Source organism: Orcinus orca, chromosome 6 (assembly GCF_937001465.1).
Source record: "Orcinus orca chromosome 6, mOrcOrc1.1, whole genome shotgun sequence".
Lineage (NCBI taxonomy): Eukaryota > Metazoa > Chordata > Mammalia > Artiodactyla > Delphinidae > Orcinus > Orcinus orca.
In genome coordinates, this window is record NC_064564.1 from 41,305,838 (window position 1) to 41,324,096 (window position 18,259).

Below are 18,259 nucleotides of genomic sequence, written 5' to 3' on the forward strand. Positions count from 1 at the left end.
CCCTCTTTCCTATCAAATCCCCCCCACCGTGAGCCTGCATTAGGTAGTGATCAGAACCGTGTCTGAGAAAAAGAAATTAAAATTGCTCATAGGGAAATGTATATCATGTAACCCAGGAATTTCACTTCTAGAAATTTACCCAAAGGAAATAACGGGATTAAATATACATAATGCAACAGTTTTACGGCAGTGAAAACTTGAATTGAAAATAGGAAGCATTAAGCATCCTTTATTCTTACAAAAACAATGAAGGTAATTTCAAGTCGGATGGGGTGGGGAGTTGGGGGACAGAAAATCATATTTTGATTGTTTTCCTAACCTATATTCCAGGCCTAAATTTTTAAATATAAATCAAATTTTATTTGAATTTGAAGTGCTTTAGAGATCAATGGATTCTCTATGGATGATCAGTAACCAATACAAGATATACGGGGGTGGGACATTTCCATTCACAGTGACAACAATAACTGTGACTCATACATGCAGAACATGGGCTCTCCACCAAGCCCTGCAAATGCTTGTTTATTTATATCAACGGGCCTCACAGAGTTCCATGTGGTAGAGCCTCTTATTATGTCATGCTCCAGGAGGGAAACAGAGGCATGGAAGTTTTCAGTGTCAGTAGACCACACAGCTAGTTAGGGGTGGAGCTGGCAGGGCCCATCTGTTTAACTACTACATCTATTGGCCTAACCAGAAATGTTTGAAGTGTAAATAAGGACAACTAAAAAAATTTTACTTAGAGATAGAAGGTAGATTAAGACAAAAGAAATGCCATGCTCTTGAATGGAACGCCTGAATATTTTAAAGATGTGCATTTGCTGCAGATTCTCTTATAGGTTTATCATAACCCATAATCAAAGTATAAATGATTTTTTAAAATTTATTTCTTTATTTCTTTTTGGCTGCATTGGGTCTTTGTTGCTGCGCGCAGGCTTTCTCTAGTTGCGGCAAGTGAGGGCTACTCTTCGTTGCAATGCGCGGGCTTCTTACTGCGGTGGCTTCTCTTGTTGCAGAGCATGGGTTCTAGGCACGCGGGCTTCAGTAGTTGTGGCACGTGGGCTCAGTAGTTGTGGCTCGCGGGCTCTAGAGCGCAGGCTCAGTAGTTGTGGCGCACGGGCTTAGTTGCTCCGTAGCATGTGGGATCTTCCTGGACCAGGGCTCAAACCCGTGTCCCCTGCATTGGCAGGCGGATTCTTAACCACTGCACCACCAGGGAAGCCCTAAATGATATTTTAAGTTGGTAAAATGGTTCCTGAGTTTATACAGAAGAATAAATAAATGAAAATAGCTATGACATTTCTGAAAAAATAACTCATGAATGGGTATTGCCCTACCCAATACTAAAGTACAAATCACCATCATTAACATTTTCATGGTTCTCAGCAAAAGACTAGCCTAACAGACCGAGGCTAACAACAAGGAGCATTAGAGCTACGCCAGGCAGCACTGAGCAATTATTAACTCACCTTACCTCCCAACAGCCCACAAAGTAAATGTTATTACTATTCCCATTTTGTATAATAATTGAGGAAACTGAGGCACTTGCCCCAAATCACACAGCTGCTGAGTGGTAGGAACAGGGTTTGCACCTAGGCTATCTGGTTCCACCTGGAACACTTGATAAAAGAGAGGCAGCGCCACAAACCACTGGGACAGAGCGGATCCTTCTACAGCTGATACTGTGGAAATCACCATGTTTCTTCTTCCTTTATGACGTTTCAAGTTTTCTTCTTTTATCATGTCCTTCTGTTTAGAGAACTTCCTTTTGCTCTTCTTTTAGGGAAGGTCTACTGGTGAACAAATTCTTTTAGTTTCCCTTCATCTGAGAATGTCTTGATTTCCTCTTCATTTTTGAAGGATATATTGCTGGATATAGGCGTCTGCGTTGACAGGTTTTTCTTTCAGCATTTGAAAAATACTGTGTCACTTTCTTCTGCTCTCCCATAGTGTCTGCTGAGAAATCTGGTGTCATCCAGATTGTTTTTCCCCTATAGGTCAGGTGTCAGTTTTTTTCTGGCTGCTTTCAAGATTCTTTCCTATGTCTTTAGTTTTCTGAAGTTTAATTATAATGTGTCTTGGTGTGGTTTCTTTGGGTTTATCCTATTTGGATTTGTCCAGCATCTTGTATCTGTAGGTTTATGTTACATTATGTTAAATTTGGGAAATGTTCCGTCATTATTTCTTCCAGTACTTTTTAAGCTCTGCTTTTTCCCCTCTCCTTCCAGGACCCTAGTGTCATAAATGTTAGATATTTTTAAATGGTCCTAAAGGTCCCTGAGTCTCTGTTTATTTATTTATTTATTCATTTATTTTGGTCTGTTTTCTTTCTGTTGTTTGCATTGGGTCATTTCTATTATTCTGTCTTCCAGTTCATTGATTCTTTTCTTTTTCCTCTCCATTCTGCTGTTGAGCCCATCCACTAAGTTTTTTATTTTGGTTATTGTATCTTTTAGTTGTAAAATTTCCATTTTGTTCTTCTTTATGTCTTCCGTTTCTTTGTTGAGCCTCTATATTTGTTCGTGTTTCGAGTGTTTATGATGACTCATTGAAGCATTTTTATTATTGCTACTTTAAAATCTTTGTCAGATAATTCTCACATCTCTGTCATCTCCATGTTGGCATCAATTGGTTGTCTTTTTTTTTCACTCAGTTTGAGAGCTTTCTGGTTTCTGCTATGAAGAGTGATTTTTAATCAAAACCCAGAGATTTTCATACTATATGATGAGACTTGGGATCTTACTTAACCTTCTGTGTCAGCTGGCTTCTTTCTGATATCATTCTGTCAGGGGAGATGGGGGACATTGTTTCATCACTGTCAGGTAAAGGTAGAAGTCTTGGTCTCCTACTCAGCCTTTGTTGATACCAGCAAGGGGAGGCTCCTTGTTACTGCTGTGTGGGGATGGGAGTTCTGGCCCCTCATGTTGTCTCCATGGACGCCACAGGTGAGGGGGGCTACCATTTGGCAGGACTGAAAATCCTGGCTTTCTCTGACACCAGCAGGTGGGAGTGTTGAGGTGCTTTGTTAACAGACCTGCAGAGTGGAGATCTAGGTTCCACACTTAGCCTCAGGGTTCAGGGTTTTTTGTTGTTGTTATTGTTGTTGCTGTTTTTTCCTGTGGTGTTTGGTAGAACAGCTATTGTCTGAAAGTTTTCTGTCTTGCTGGCTGCCCCTGTCCTGGTGGCTGCCCCTGTCCTGGTCTTTTGACCAGTAGCTAGAGAGATAGGGTTTTGTTGAGATTTCTTTGTCTGTCCCCATAGTCATTTCTGGTTGCCAGCTTCTTCAGCTCCATGTCTGGGATATAAGAGGCAAAACGAAAACCCAGGAAACTCACTACCATGTTGTTTCTAGGGTCCCAAGGTTCCTAGCTGGTCTGCCTTCCTCTCTTCACCCTACAGATCTTATGTTTATTTTATATATAATGTCCAGGGTTCTTAGTTGTACTTAGCCAAGGCCTAAATTTTGAGATAGAATGTGGTCATCCTATACAGACATTTAATTTTACTGTAATTCAACAATACTCTCTGTGGTTGGAAAGGAAGAGAGAAAAAAGATTTTAGGTGGTGAGGGACTCTTCTGCCTACTGTTCCATTCAGTGAGTTTATGCCTTGAGAGTGGGTGTAATTATTCCTGAAACAGTTAATGCATATCATATGTCTGTTTGTGAAGGATTTTTTTTTTTTAAAGATTTAATTTTATTTTATTTTTGGCTGTGTTGGGTCTTTGCTGCTATGCAGTTGCAGTGTGCGGGCTTTGTTGCAGTGTGCGGGCTTCTCATTGCGGTGGCTTCTCTTGTTGTGGAGCGTGGGCTCTAGGCGTGTGGGCTTCAGTAGTTGTGGCACACGGGCTTCAGTAGTTGTGGCACGTGGGTTCAGTAGTTGTGGTACACAGGCTTAGTTGCTCCGCTGCATGTGGGATCTTCCCGGACCAGGAATCGAACCCATGTCCCCTGCGTTGCAGGCAGATTCTTATCCACTGTGCCACCAGGGAAGTCCCTGTGAAGGATTTTTAAAGTTTTACCAACTACTAAAGTGGAAAGCATGGTTCACATCACGGACATCTTTAGTGCTTTTATGGGCATCTTTGATGAAGATATTAAAAGGCTAATTGGAGGCCACAATTAAACATTAACTAACAAAGAATTCTCCTATTAGGAGAATCAATAAAATTACCTATGAGATTTTTATGAACAAAGCCAGGTACTGTATGTTCATGGAAGTTGTATAAGAATGAATGATTATGTACATATATATGTGTGTGTATATATATCCTAGTTATATTCAAATTACATATTTGAGGAGGTTCTTTTGTTTGTTTGTTTTGTTTTTTTAGCATCTAGGTTTGCCAGATACAGATTCATGAAAAATTCATCAGGGATAATCAAGGAAAAGTAAAACCTGTGCTTGATAAGGAAAATAAAAAACTGCTCTGCAGAAAGTGCAAAACCTTTGCATGTTATACAGCTGATATAAGAGTGATGGAGATAGGCAGTCTTTTTAACAAATAGCACTGGGTCATTTTTTAGCACTCATTAAAGCTTATTATCTATCAGTGAGATATTTATAGTAAGAATACTATTATTCTGTTGTTATCATGGCCATGGTCCATGTATTTTTAAAAGGCTAAAAAGTTTAAAAGAAACCCTTGATGTTCAACAATAAAGAAATAGCTTAAAAATTGCTGCACAGCTACTTAATTATATATTACATAGCCATTACAAATAATGGTTATGCTAAATGCACCATGGTATCCTGGATTAGATCCTAGAACAGATGAAGGATATTATTAGAAAAAGTGGTAAAACCTGTAGTTCAGTGTAAATCTGAAATTACTCGAAAATAAAGTTTATTAAACAAAGTGATTAGGAAGCTTATATAGTATAATGAAAAACTTCTTACAAACTAATGGTACAGTGGGAAAATTAACGAGGATAGAAAGTAGTAAATATGCTATGATCATAGCAGTGCAAAATAATAGCAGCAATACCACCATCACCACCACCACCAAAAAACCACTTATGTTTGTACCAAAAAAGGCTAGAGGAAGTATACTAAAATGTATTAATATTTTGCAGTGAGATACCATGATTTTTTCTCTTTCTACTATTTTGTGTTTTCTAAACTTTCTTCTGAGGATATGGATCACTTTTACAATGGAAGCAAAATCTCCTTATTTTAAAAACATGACATCTGCAGGGTAGCTTTCTAAAACTCTTAGATAAGGGTTAGAAAAATCTCCAAAGACAAAAATTGGATGTAACTGTTGCTGCCGATTGGGGAGGGTGGAGGGCCTGGGCCGGGTCAGATGATGAGTTATTACTTTAGGGTTCTGTTTAGTCTTCAGAAAGCTGAGTCTTTAATCAGTCCAACATTGGAGCAAGAAGCGTATTAGGGGTAATACTGGCAAGTTCCCATACCTTTCTGAGTCTTTTTCTTTAGCAGTAAAAGGAAGGTCCTTTCAGCTCCAATTTGGGTGATCTTCTGTTGAAATGGCCCTTTTAGACTATGTTTTCCCGAGGGACTGGTTATGTAGGATCTGCGTTTGTTCTGTGCACTGTGGTGTTTGTTCAGGTTTATTCTAACGTTGACTGGGGGCGGGGCCAGTGGACACATTAGTCCCTGAGCCTCTTCAGATACACATTGACCCTTTGTTGTTGTTCTCTGTATCCTTTGGATTCTTCCTGTCAGGGCCACTGGTGAACTCAGGCTTCACAGATCTTCAATAAATACCTCTTTGTTTCTGAATTAATAAGGAGTATCTATTTTGGGGAGCCAGGTTGCCTGGAAACTTCTTAGTCCTCCTCTTCCTGAGGTGTCCCCTGCCCCCTCACTTGCACCTCCACCTCCACCCTAACCTCCACCTGTGTCACTGGTGGTCAGGCTGCGTGGATTCTACTCTGGCCTTGAGGCAAATCCACATTTCCTTCTTACTCCATCTGTAAAAGAATTGGGATCCCGCCTTCTCATCATCTCTGATTATTGTGGAGTTTTCTTTTTTTTAAATCACAGTTATGTTCTGGTTCTAACGTTCTGTTTTGTATGCTACTCGATCCCTTCATCCGTAGGAATGCCATTTCACTATGGTTGGAGTTGCTTTCAGGGAGCATTTTGTGAGTAAGTTACACCCCAGACCAAAGAGCTTTGGGAGTTTTGAGAAGAGAGCAAAGATCTTCTGTGCCAGGGAGGACTGCAGCTATGACTGGGGAATCCATGTGAAGTATAAGGTATTTGAGATTCCAGTTATAAAGACTGAAAGTTTTGTGGTGGAAGATGTTGCAACTGGAGTTCAGACACTGTATGCAAAGTGGAAGGACTTTCATTTTGAGAAGATCCCATTTGATGCTGCAGAAATGTCCACTTGAGCTCAGGACCTCAGTCTGCAGGGAAGGGGTGACCTTGAGTGAGGAAGAAATTAGACCAGTGGGTGAATCACAGATCACTTGTACCACTGTCAGGATATTTTCCCTAAGGCTTGTACTGTACTGAGTATATATCACTTAACTTCTGTTGTTTTCAGCAGTTTGTACTGTATCACTTACATAAAACACGAGTGAATGAATCACAGCACTCAGTGAATCACTTTGTAGGTCAGTAGAGCTTGGGAAAAATGAAAAAGGCTTAACTTATTGCCATTCTTCCCTTCAGAACCCACTGCCAGTGTGCACCGCTAGCCACTCAGTACACATTGAGATAAATGAATGAGTGAATGGAATGTTGAAAGGTTTCCCATGCTTCCCTTTCTTTCCTTAACCTACTGTAAACTGGCTTTTGCCCTTAATAATCTACTGAAATTGTTTTTGTCAAGGTCACCAGCGACTCTGGTGGCCCAATCCACTGGGCACGTCTTAGTCCTTCCCTCTGTTTGACCTCTTTGCTGCTTTTGGCCCTGTTGAATACTCCTTTCTTGGAACTCCCTCTTGGCCACTAGCGCTTCTAACTCTACCCCAGTCTTTTCTGTTGGCTCCTTTTTGCTGATCCTTTACACGTTGGTAATTCCAAAGGTTCAATATATATACACATACAGGCATAATAGTCACATACACTTGTGTTCTCTATGTGTGGCATCTGATCTTAAAATTCTACAGTGGACAATTTTTAGTTATGGGGGCATTTAAATAATACAGTACTCATTGAGAAGTTGGTTTCTGTTCTTTTGGTTTACTGTACATCTTGACCGATTAATTTGTTTTCTTAACCTGTGCCATTGTTCCCTTCGAATGGTCATTTCAAGCCATTTTCCAGTAATAGTTGATGGTCAACATTCGGACTCTGTTCTCAGGTAGGTCCCTTGGATGATACTGAAGAGGCAGTTTAATTTGGCTGTCCTTTCTATTTAAAAACTTAGAATACATACCCGAATGGCATTCCTGTGTCATTTAACAAGGCTGATGCTCCAGAGCTTTGTTTGGGGTTTTCCAGACATGGAGACAACTACCTGAGTTTTACTGTCTCCATCCAGGCCAAGGTATTTTATGTTCCGCTCAGGATAGCCTCTGTAGTAATTTAAGCATCTTCTTAAAACAGATTCAGATTAGTTGTTTGTAATTCACTAGGACCATCAATGGCTTTAACAAACCTCCAAACATCATAAAATGTTAATATGCTCAGCATAAGGGGTCGCATAACTCTTTTCAGATAGCACTTATATCTGAAGGCTTACTGGTGTCCAGGAGGCCACCCAGACCCCCAGGTCAGTCCTGGAGATCAGTGGGGTGACCTGCTGCAGCCACCTCTTCCTCCTTTTGATCTGATGAGAGTCAGAGAACTTGCCAGTTACATAACTTCTCCTAGGCTTAATTTTCTTCATCTGCGAAACAAGGATAACTCGTACCTGTAAGAGTTAGTAGAGAGTTTTTAACTGAAATAACATAAAGTACTTGATATACATAGTAGTTGTTTGATAATGGTTATTAATAGTATTCTTAGTAAGACACAATAAAATGGGTTATTTAAGCCAACTTGCTTGCTAATTTTTATTCATTTTCCATTTATATTTTATTAGAGTATTAACGTTCCGGTCACCAGTTTTAATATGGGCTTTGTTCCCACACCACCAAGCAATTCACCAACGGGGTGTCCTACCATTCAACTCAATTCTGCCACTATCTGCCTGGAGATGGCGTCAGATCCCTACAAGTCAAGGGCTCAGTCCTACAAAACTGCCCCACCTCTTCCCTACTTCAGAAGCCAAATTGTTATTACCTGTGCCTCTGACCAATTGAATACAGATGAGAGGTTACAGCAACCTCCTCTGTGGGCTTAATTTGCTAGAGAGGCTCACAGAACTCAGAGAAACCTTTTACTTACTAGATCATCGGTTTATTATAAAAGGAAGTAACTCAGGAGCAGCCAGATGAAAGAGATGCATAGGGTAAGGTTTGGGGAAGGGGCTCAGAGTTTCTGTGTCTTCTCTGAATCTCTACGTGTTCACAAACCTGGAAGCTCTGAACCTTGTCCTTTGGGTTTAATGGAGGTTTCATTACGTAAGAATGATGGATTAAATCATTGGCCATTGGTAATTTATTCAACCTCCAGCCCCTCTCTCCTCCCCTGAGGTCAGGGGGTGGGACTGAAAGGTCTAACCCTCTAATCACAAGGTTGTTTTTCCGGTAACCAGCCCCCATCCTTAGGGGTGGTCCACGAGTCGCTCCTTAACATAACAAGAGACACCTTTGTTGCTCTTATCACGAAATTCCAAGGGTTTTAGGAGCTCTGTGCCAGAAACTAGGGACAAAGACCAAATATATATTTCTTATAAATCCCAATCTAACAAGTATCTCTTTGTATATGTGAGTGCCCTTTTTGGACGCTGCTATTTAAGGACTCCAATAGGATGTATACAACATCCACTGGAAATCTATTTGAGAAAAGTTCTTGCAAGTATCTAAATAATTCAATTTGGATGAAGGTGAATAGTACAGCCAACAGAAGAATGCAGTCTAAAGCTGAAACAAGAAAAATAATTTCCTTGTTTGACTTTAGCCTGGAGTCAAGCCATTGCAGGCATAGAGCATGGAACAGAGTAGGCATTTGGTTAATATTTATTGAATGAAAGAAACCAGTAGGTAGGGTTTTAAGAATTGCGCACTCTTAACTGATGTCCAAATGCTGGTCGTTGGATTTCTAGGTCAAAGGCTGCATTTCAGAACCAACTGGGGAGTCTTTTTCATGGCACATGCCCAGCCCCCTTAGAACATCCTGCCAGGGTGTGTCTAGCCACGTGTACGTTTTGAAGTTCCTCAGGTGGTTCTGATATAATCTGATAACAACCACTCCATCTTGTTAACTCTGTGGTCCCCACCAGTGCTCACCTTGTGATATTTTCACCTGAAATGAAAAGTCACCTTCAGTCAAATGCCTGATTGTGTCACAAGGCCAGTAAACTGATTCCCACCCTTAAAACTGACATTATTATTTGAATTTAAAAACAAGCCATCAGGTCAGTGTTTCCTCACATGTGTCGTTTGAAACCCAAGTGCTGTGAGATGCTCTGAAGAAAGCAGTTCTGTGGGCAGATAGGATTCTGTATTGTCTGCTGCCCCCTCTCCCCTCAAATGAGTGATTTCCAGTACACACTGCCATTGTGTGTCCTTATGTCAATTCTGTGGTAATAAGGCCCGTTTAACCCAGTGGTTCCCAGATACCCTGACCCTGGACCCCTTTTATTCATGGGACGTTGTTAACAGCCTGTAGAAGCACAGTAGCAGATACTCAGTCCTGATGCTGACTAGACAACCAGAACCAAACTGGAGTATTAATTTCAGGATCATACCAGTAACTCTTTTATTATATTATGTAATAAAACTAAATTCCACTCAACAAATCTGTATTTAAAAAGTAGATCTCAGTTTTGGGGATGCAAATTATTAAACCTGTTAAAAATATCATTGTAATTCTATAATCTTTGTGCACAATGATTAGGCTGTCTGGGTGAACAAAAACTACTTGGATGTTAAATTCTGTTTGTGGTCATGACATTTAACAACTTCCAAAGAAGGTAGCCAGTGGAACCTTGGCTCCTGTTTTTCAGAAGCAGCTCTCCGTTGCTCCTCATAACCTGCAGGGTGCGCCACACTGTCCTAACTCAACCCTGAAAGGCCAACTGTGCCAAAAATAAGGTTCTTCATTTAGGTGACTAGCAAACTTCCAGTATGTTTAGCCTAGGGAATACTGGGAGACAGATCTCTACAACCACAAATTATTAACTGTGACCCCAGAGCTGCCGGTGGCCATATCCCCCCGCACACGGCCCGCCCCAGAAAGAGGCCGTCACAAATGAAGGGCAAGAGGGGAAACGATAGGGAAGGAACCTGTTTGAGTCATAGATCCAATCAGACCTGCCGCCATGGCCACCCGTGTTCTTCAAGTTCTTTGAGCCAATTTTTTTTTTTTTTTTTGCTTTAGGCAGTTTGAATTGTGCTTCTAACACTACAACTAAGAGTCATGACTAATATATCCTTCTCCTAGATTATTCTTCACTTACACGAAGGCTGTCCCATAGCCAAAGACACATGTGCTTATTTGCTGCATTAAAAAAGTTGGTCAGTGAACTCACTGTGCACACCAAGGAGCGCTTGTTTCCCTAGGAGGGATCAGACAGGAATGGATTTGGAAAACTAAGAACAAAGGAGATGGGAACCCCATAGAGAGGAAGGAGGGGCTGGGTCTAGCATAGAGCAGCACACTTCTAATCTGGAGAGTAAGCAGCCCAGTGCCTTCTTGAGAAACCAGGTAAAAGGGGTCTATTTGTTCAGCCTTGTGGAGAGCAAGGATGGGACACTGGCTGAGACATTTTATCAATGAACAAGATAGTGTGTTTGGAGGTAGAGGAGAGTCCAGAAGTGAAGAGACCCCATTCCAGAAGTCATAGCTGCATAACCTGCCTTGTCCGTCATCTGGGAAGAGGTGGAGACAGGATTTGATCCTAGGTGTTCTACTGACCAGCGCACAAACCCTGAGTGCTAAAGTTGAGACTTAAAATTCATTACAAGAAGATTAATTTGTAAGCTGTTAAGGTGCCCTGTTATGGACTGAATGTTGTCCCCCAAAATTCATGTCGAAGCCCTCCCGGACACTGTGACTCTGGAGATGGAACCTCTAGGGAAGTAATTAAGGTTAAAAAAGGTCACAAGAGTAGGGCCCTTGTAAGACGAAGACACCAGAGAGCTCATTCATTCGTGCTTTCTCTCCGTGCACATGCACTAAGGGAAGGCCATGTGAGGACACAGTGAGAAGGTAGCTGGCTGTAAGCCAGGAAGAGAGAGAGCTCTCACCAGAAAATGAATTTGCTGGAACCTCAATCTTGGACTTCTAGACACCAGAACTGTGAGAAAATAAGTTTTTGATGTTTGAGTCACTCAGCCTATGATATTTCATTATGGCAGCTGGAGTAGCTTAAGACATGTGCCCTGAAATGACTTCAGTGATGAAAATGAGCAGATAACCTAGATGAAAATAAAAAAATTATGATCCGTTCACCAGACTACATGATTGCTACTGCTACCAGGCTATTGCTACCTTCTTGTTTGCTCCCAAATGAGGTTCAACACAGCCATTTAACCTGCATATTACTGACGTGGTTACAAAAAGAGGAGAACTCGAAGGTCATCCAGGCTTCAGGATCCTGCAGTCTGAGATCTGCTCTGCTCTACATATCCCAAAACGAGGGGCACACACACAGCAGAATTCAGTATCAAAGTCAAAAAGTTTTCCTTGAAAATAGATTTAATCGTATTCAAATTAGAAATGTTCTGCATCTCTCTCCAAAACCACATCTAAAGTTCTCTCGATACATGAAACATTTTCTGGGGAAAATGTTTGAATATAGTAAAAGAAACCTCCATATTTCTTCAGTGTTGATCTATCAAAAGGTACATAATCAAAAAATTTCAACCTCTGAGCCATCCATGAGGTGTCTGGATCATTCACTCTGGAGGAAAAGGCGGGGCGAGGGGATCACAGTCACGGCTAGGATTTGAAGTGTGAAAAAGTTCTTCTCTGCCTTGTCAGTTAATTTTGGGACAGTATGCAGAGGCAAAGGACTCTCAAGGGAAAGGTTTCATTGAGCAGAGGGTAACAGAGAAACCAAAAATCGGGCGGGAGACATTTGTGTTCAGCTGAACAGTACAGGCTAAGAGTGAAAAATCAACATATTCTGTGATCAGTAACTGTAAAGGGCTCAGCTCTCCCTTCCTGGCACAACTGACAATCCCACCATTCTAAGCTTCCAAATTCTAGAAAAAGATAAAAAGATTAACAAAAATAGAGCATGTAGAGACTGCTGATTTTGTGTGCAGAGGATGGGCACCGGAACCTTAGGGCACCCTGGGCTGGAAGCGCCCCTGCGTGGAGGGGAGGAGAGGGGAGGGGAAAGGCTGGGGTGGAGAGACTGCCATGCCAGGGCCTGCGGGCTGTAGGCACTGCGCTTCCTCCCCGCTGCGGCCAGGATGCCCATCTCCGAGGAAACCAGGGCCTACTTGGCCATCTTGCGAATCATGTAGTTGAGGATGCCCCCGTTGTGGAAATAAGTGAGCTCCACGTCGGTATCAAACCTCATGACAGCCTGGAAGGTCTTGCCGGTATCCAGCTGGGAGGACGAAGAAGCAGAGAAGAATCGCTGAGGGAGGAGGTGAGCCAGCCCTTTCCAGAGGCATCCTGCCCGGCCTGCCCTCAGGCTACCCCTCCAAGTGTGGTCCACACTCCGGCAGTGCCGGGGACAGGCGCACGCCGGCCCCAGCCCAGACCTGCTGAGCAGTAAGTTGCATTTTATTTAACAAGATGCCCAGTGTACTGATCTACACGGTAAAGCAAGCACTGCAGAGAATAAGTGATGGAAGTGAGAGACACCTGAGAATTAGAAATAGCCTCTCAGGGCAGTAGCTAGTAGTGGCGTTTGGGATATTTTTTAAACTTCCTCCAGGGACTGCCCGAGGATGGAAGTGTCGGCAGTCAGCAGATGTTTCGTTAAGGTTGTCCATTAGGCACTGGCCCAGCTGCTGACCCTGGGACACAGCTCAGCAGCTTAGTCTGTCTGGGCAGCTAGATCACCCTGGGACCATGGTGCTGGTTCTTCATCCTTACCTCATCCAGGGCACTGTCTTTTTCACCTTTGGGCTAATCAAAGTCGGCCGCTTGGGGGTGAGGCTCAGGGATGGGGTGAGTGTGTCTGTTCACAGGTTTATAATAAAAAGGTGGGGTTTTTTTGTTTGTTTTTTTGTGATACGCAGGCCTCTCACTGCTGTGGCCTCTCCTGCTGTGGAGCACAGGCTCCGGACGCGCAGGCTCAGTGGCCATGGCTCACGGGCCCAGCCGCTCCGCGGCATGTGGGATCTTCCTAGACTGGGGCACAAACCCACGCCCCCTGCATCGGCAGGCGGACGCTCAACCACTGCACCACCAGGGAAGCCCTAAAAAGGTGTTTTGTTTTGTTTTGTTTTGTTTTTATGCGGTATGCGGGCCTCTCACTGTTGTGGCCTCTCCCGTTGCGGAGCACAGGATCCGGACGCGCATGCTCAGCGGCCATGGCTCACAGGCCCAGACGCTCCGCGGCATGTGGGATCTTCCCGGACCGGGGCATGAATCCACGTCCCCTGCATCGGCAGGCGGACTCTCAACCACTGCGCCACCAGGGAAGCCCTAAAAAGGTGTTTTGTTTTGTTTTTTGCGGTATGCGGGCCTCTCACTGTTGTGGCCTCTCCTGTTGCGGAGCACAGGCTCCGGACGCGCAGGCTCAGCGGCCATGGCTCACGGGCCCAGCCGTTCCGCGGCATGTGGGGTCTTCCCGGACCGGGGCACGAACCCGTGTGCCCTGCATCGGCAGGCGGACTCTCAACCACTGCGCCACCAGGGAAGCCCCTAAAAAGGTTTTTAAGGTAATGTGAAAATGCCCTTTCGCTGAGATTTCATCACGGTTCTCTGGGCTGAGATTGGGAGGAACAGGAGACAGTGGGGCTGGCAGGTTTGGGAGGAAGGATGGAACTGATAACTCTATGAGTAAACAGAATAAATAATAAACCGACATAGTGTGGCATCACTGTGCTGGCAGGTCAGAAAGGTGCTAGTAGAACTCCTAAGTCTAAAGCATGTCTACTGAGGGATTTATTTTTCCTTCCAAATCCCACTGATTTCCTTCTAACAAGATTGATGATGAACACAGGGCCTTTGAGCTGGGCCTGGCATGGAAAGGTGCCGACTTACCTTGACCTGGACTTTCATTCGTGGTTTGAGGGTTTCTGGAATGCTGATAGTGTATCGTTCCCGCCCTGTGAGTCCTAGGGTGTCTGCATTCTCCCCGGGGAGATACTCGAGGGGGATCACCCCCATCCCGACCAAGTTACTTCGGTGAATACGCTCGTAACTCTCAGCCAGGACAGCTCTGATTCCCTGATGAGCCAACAGAGTAGTTTGGACAGTTTTTCTTTAGTTACACAGACACTTTACAAAGGCTTCGTAAGTCAAAACTCTTCTCACACCTAAATTCTTCATAAGTACCAATTAATCGTTTACATAAAATGCTGCCCGCTAGTTATAAATAACACAGTAGCCAGGCTTAACTGATTGTCTGCACTGTGTAGGCAGCATGTAGGCGCTGAAATGAACTCTCCTCCCACCCTCCCCCAACCCTCGCTATTATTGTGCCCCTGTACCCTAGTAGTCAGTGGTTTACCCAATATCTGAACCCATGCAGTCTAACCACACACTTAGCCACTTTGTGATACAACATTTCTCAGCAAACTTCCACTGTATCTGGAAACATCAGCACAAAGAAACATAAAGAAAATTCATTTTTCCCCTTGAATTTTGCTATTATTGTAGGTGCATCAGCAGACACCGAAGATTTAATAAAAACAACTGTCAGAACATACTACAGAGAAAGTAAATGATTACCTACTGTGTGCTGCTTTTATACTTCCTGTTTCAGGGATCAAATTACATTGAATATAATCTTGATATAAAGCTTCCTATAAAGTACATTTTACTATGATCTATAACTGGCAATATACAGCAATGATCAATAAACCAGGATACTTGATTAACTAGAATATCCCATCCTCAAATGTTAGTTAACTGTAATATAATAGTAAGATACCCCTAAAAGGTCTCAATATCTAGGGTACACTTTTAAGATCCCCTGAATCAGTTACTCAGGAAGCTTGTTAAAAATGTAGATTCTTGAGTCACAGATGTAGAAAACAAACTTATGGTTACCAAGGGGGAAGGGAGGGTGATAAACTGGTAGATTGGGATTGACATATACACACTACTATATATAAAACAGATAACTAGTAAGAGCCTACTGTATAGCACAGGGAACTCTACTCAATATAATGACCTATATGGGAACAGAATCTTAGAAAGAGTTATACATATGTATATGTATAACTGATTAATTTTGCTGTACAGTTGAAACTGACACAACATTGTAAATCTATATTCCAATAAAAATTAATTAAAAAAATGTAGATTCATGGGTACTACCCCAGGTCTACTGTATCAGAATCTCTAACAGGGAGCATGGGTGGGAGAAGACAGTGATTCTTTTAATTTAGGAGAACCATGGCTATAGAGCAGTAGTTCTCAAACTCTGCTGAATATTAGAATCACTGGGGAGACTTTTAAAAGCCCGATGTCCTGGCCTTTCCCCTTACCAGTCAGACCAGAATCTCTGGGAATGAGATCCAGGCACAGGTGTTTTTTTAAAATATCAAGGTGTTTCCAAGTTTAAAAGCAAATTTATAGAGGAAGGGCAGATTCTTTAGGACAGTAGATATTTTGTATGGATTTATGTATATATGTACTGTATACTTATTTTGGGGGAAGTGGTAATCTTTGTAAACACAGGTCATTCACATCTCAAGCTCTGTGTAAAGGGCCTTGCAGCACTGCAGATCACAGCTGTCTGTCCCTCTCTGCATGAGGACAGCCCGGGGTTGCCTAGTGGCCGAGGCTGGGCAGCTACAGAATGAAGTGTGTACGGCTGTCTGGGCAGACAGAACTTGGAGCAGACAGAACTTGGAGCAGTTCTGTAGAGAAGTCTAGACGTGTATGGTCAGGCCCCTCAAGATGGCTGTTCTCTTGCTCTTTGTACATCCCCTGCTCGACCAGTCCCTGCTTCACCTCCGCCCTACTCACATGAATGTGCTTGCCCCCTGCCCCTTAAGTCAGAACAGCCCCACCTGCTAGTTTATTAAAGGGAAACATCTGCCCTAGTGGTGGTGGTTAACCTGAGGGGCTGTGAGGCACAGGCCCCAGCTGCTGGTTTCCCTGGTAACTGATGAGCCAACCTGACATCAATCCCCCCCTATAAATGGTAGCCTCCTTCTCCCCCAGGGGAGGGAAGACTTGCTGTGTCCTGCTTGCTGTTTGCTGCACACGGTGGGGTGTTGCCCCAGGACCTTGCTTCAGATGTGTAAGAGCCCCCCTCTATTAAACCACTGATGTCTCTGTCGCTGTATCCGGGCTCCTTCTTTGGTCTTGTGGCTGGTGCAGCCCAGCGAGCCTCTAGAGAGCCCCTCGGTGCCAGGTCTCTTCTTATTTCCCCAGATCTCACTGTCCCCACCTGACTGCTCCCTGCAGCGCCCAGCTCCCTTCCTAAAATCCTTTCTTCTGTAATTTCTTAGGTTCTTTTCAGCAGTTTCTAGAAAAGGCAGACCTTTGACAAATTACCAACTAATAAGAACATCTCCCCCCCACCCACTGCAAACTGATTGCCTAAAAAAAAAAAAAAGGTGTGATGTTCAAAGACATTTTTCAGAAGCCTGGGAGTCTGGAGGGCTGCCTGCCAGACAGCCATCTTTTTTTTTTTTTTACTGTACTTGTGGATATCAACTTACTTAGCATCTGCCAAGTGTATTGATTTGCTCGAGCCATCGTTATTTAAATTGATATCAGCTAAGCTATTCTACCCTATCCTGAGGATTAAAGTCAGTCACCAGGAGTGTGCCCTGCTTTCAGGGCAAGCAAATGCTCGAGAGGTAAAAGGTCCTGCGTGGCCCCTCCCACAGGGACACCTGATGCAGGTCAAGCCCTGAAATGGCTGAAGGTTCCAAAGAGCTGACTGTCTACATACAGAGAGGGCTTCCTTTTCTACTGAGCCTGTATGCAGACTTTTCACAGGCAGTGATAAGCAACTGTTAAAAAGTGCATTCCCCAAGCTTATCCAAAGCTCAGGCTCCTTACTGTTTCCCTTCTGTGAACGTGACGATACAGTAGCAGTAGCTTATTCCTCACATTCACCTGGGACGAGAGCCTTGAATAAACTTCAGGTGTTAACCTCTGAGAACGTTATGAAAACCATGAAACCTTCCCCATTAAAAAAAAAAAAAAGACACATACTGCACACTTCTGGATGGATAAACTTCGGGACCCTCCCCCCAACTGTTCTGTAGACACCCCCAAAGATCCACAGCTCCCAGGATAGCAATGTTTGATCTAAGGGAAGCCGGTGAACTCTAGATTACCCTTCACTCAGTGAAGTAAATCCTGATCTACCAAGAAGCAGGAGATGAATAAACATTCCCTGCTTTCCCGAGCTTGCTTTGCTCTTCTACATCTTGGAAAGTAAAGCAAAGCATTTTATTTCTGGCCTCCCTCCCAGCTTCCCTTCCGGTTCAGAGGGGCAGCTGCCTGCGGGGATGTCTCTGCATCCTACTCACCAGTAGGAAAGGGCCCTTGGCCGCCCAGTCTCGGGAGCTGCCTGAGCCGTACTCTTTGCCGGCCAGAACTATCAGGGGAAGGCCCGCCTGCTGGTACCGCTCAGAGGCATCGAACACGTCAAGCTGAGGAAGAGAAGAGGAAGGTTTTACAGACACAGTAAAGGCACAGAGTGTGGACACAGGGCAGTGAGTCCTGGTGGGACATGCAGGGGCAGAAGTGTCTGTAGTCGGCCAAGCCAACGTAAAGTCAATGGAACACTCAACCAGTCAGTTGCCTGGTCTACAAATTTCCAGTAAACTCCATCTACGTACCTCTGTCAAATTGAATTTTATACTGTTAAGTGAAATGCCTAATTGTCCTAGTGTTAGAAAAACATTCAAATCCTAGGGCATCAGGGGAAAAATAGGAAATTAGATCAGTTTTTTTTTAACTCTTCCATTGATTAAAATATTTTACAGCTAAAGCAGAGAATCCCACCTAAACCTGGGTCTTGACTGAGTACCAGAAACTCAGTGATGGTCAGTTGTGAAGGGTAGCCAAACAGAAAGAAGGTCACGTGTTACAGAAATTACATAAAATGCAAACTCTTATTTGTCACCCTTCT

General features: G+C 43.5%; 2 protein-coding genes across 2 annotated transcripts in view; one reads left to right on the top strand and one right to left on the bottom strand.

The window, feature by feature from the left end:
• The window catches only part of RIGI (RNA sensor RIG-I), a 31,550-nt gene extending 23,700 nt beyond the window's left edge, over positions 1-7,850 (top strand). The window contains 2 exon segments of the mRNA XM_049711124.1: positions 4,341-4,482; positions 6,064-7,850. Coding sequence (XP_049567081.1) covers positions 4,341-4,482; positions 6,064-6,404 — 483 coding nt within the window. The 3' untranslated portion in view covers positions 6,405-7,850.
• Positions 7,851-11,706: 3,856 nt separating this feature from the next.
• The window catches only part of ACO1 (aconitase 1), a 59,551-nt gene continuing 52,998 nt past the window's right edge, over positions 11,707-18,259 (bottom strand). Inside the window, exons 19-21 of the mRNA XM_004275066.4 lie at positions 17,655-17,777; positions 14,197-14,382; positions 11,707-12,586 (exon numbers count right to left, since the gene is read on the bottom strand). Of these exons, the coding sequence (XP_004275114.1) occupies positions 12,473-12,586; positions 14,197-14,382; positions 17,655-17,777 (423 nt within the window). The 3' untranslated portion in view covers positions 11,707-12,472. The remainder of the gene's footprint in view (positions 12,587-14,196; positions 14,383-17,654; positions 17,778-18,259) is intronic.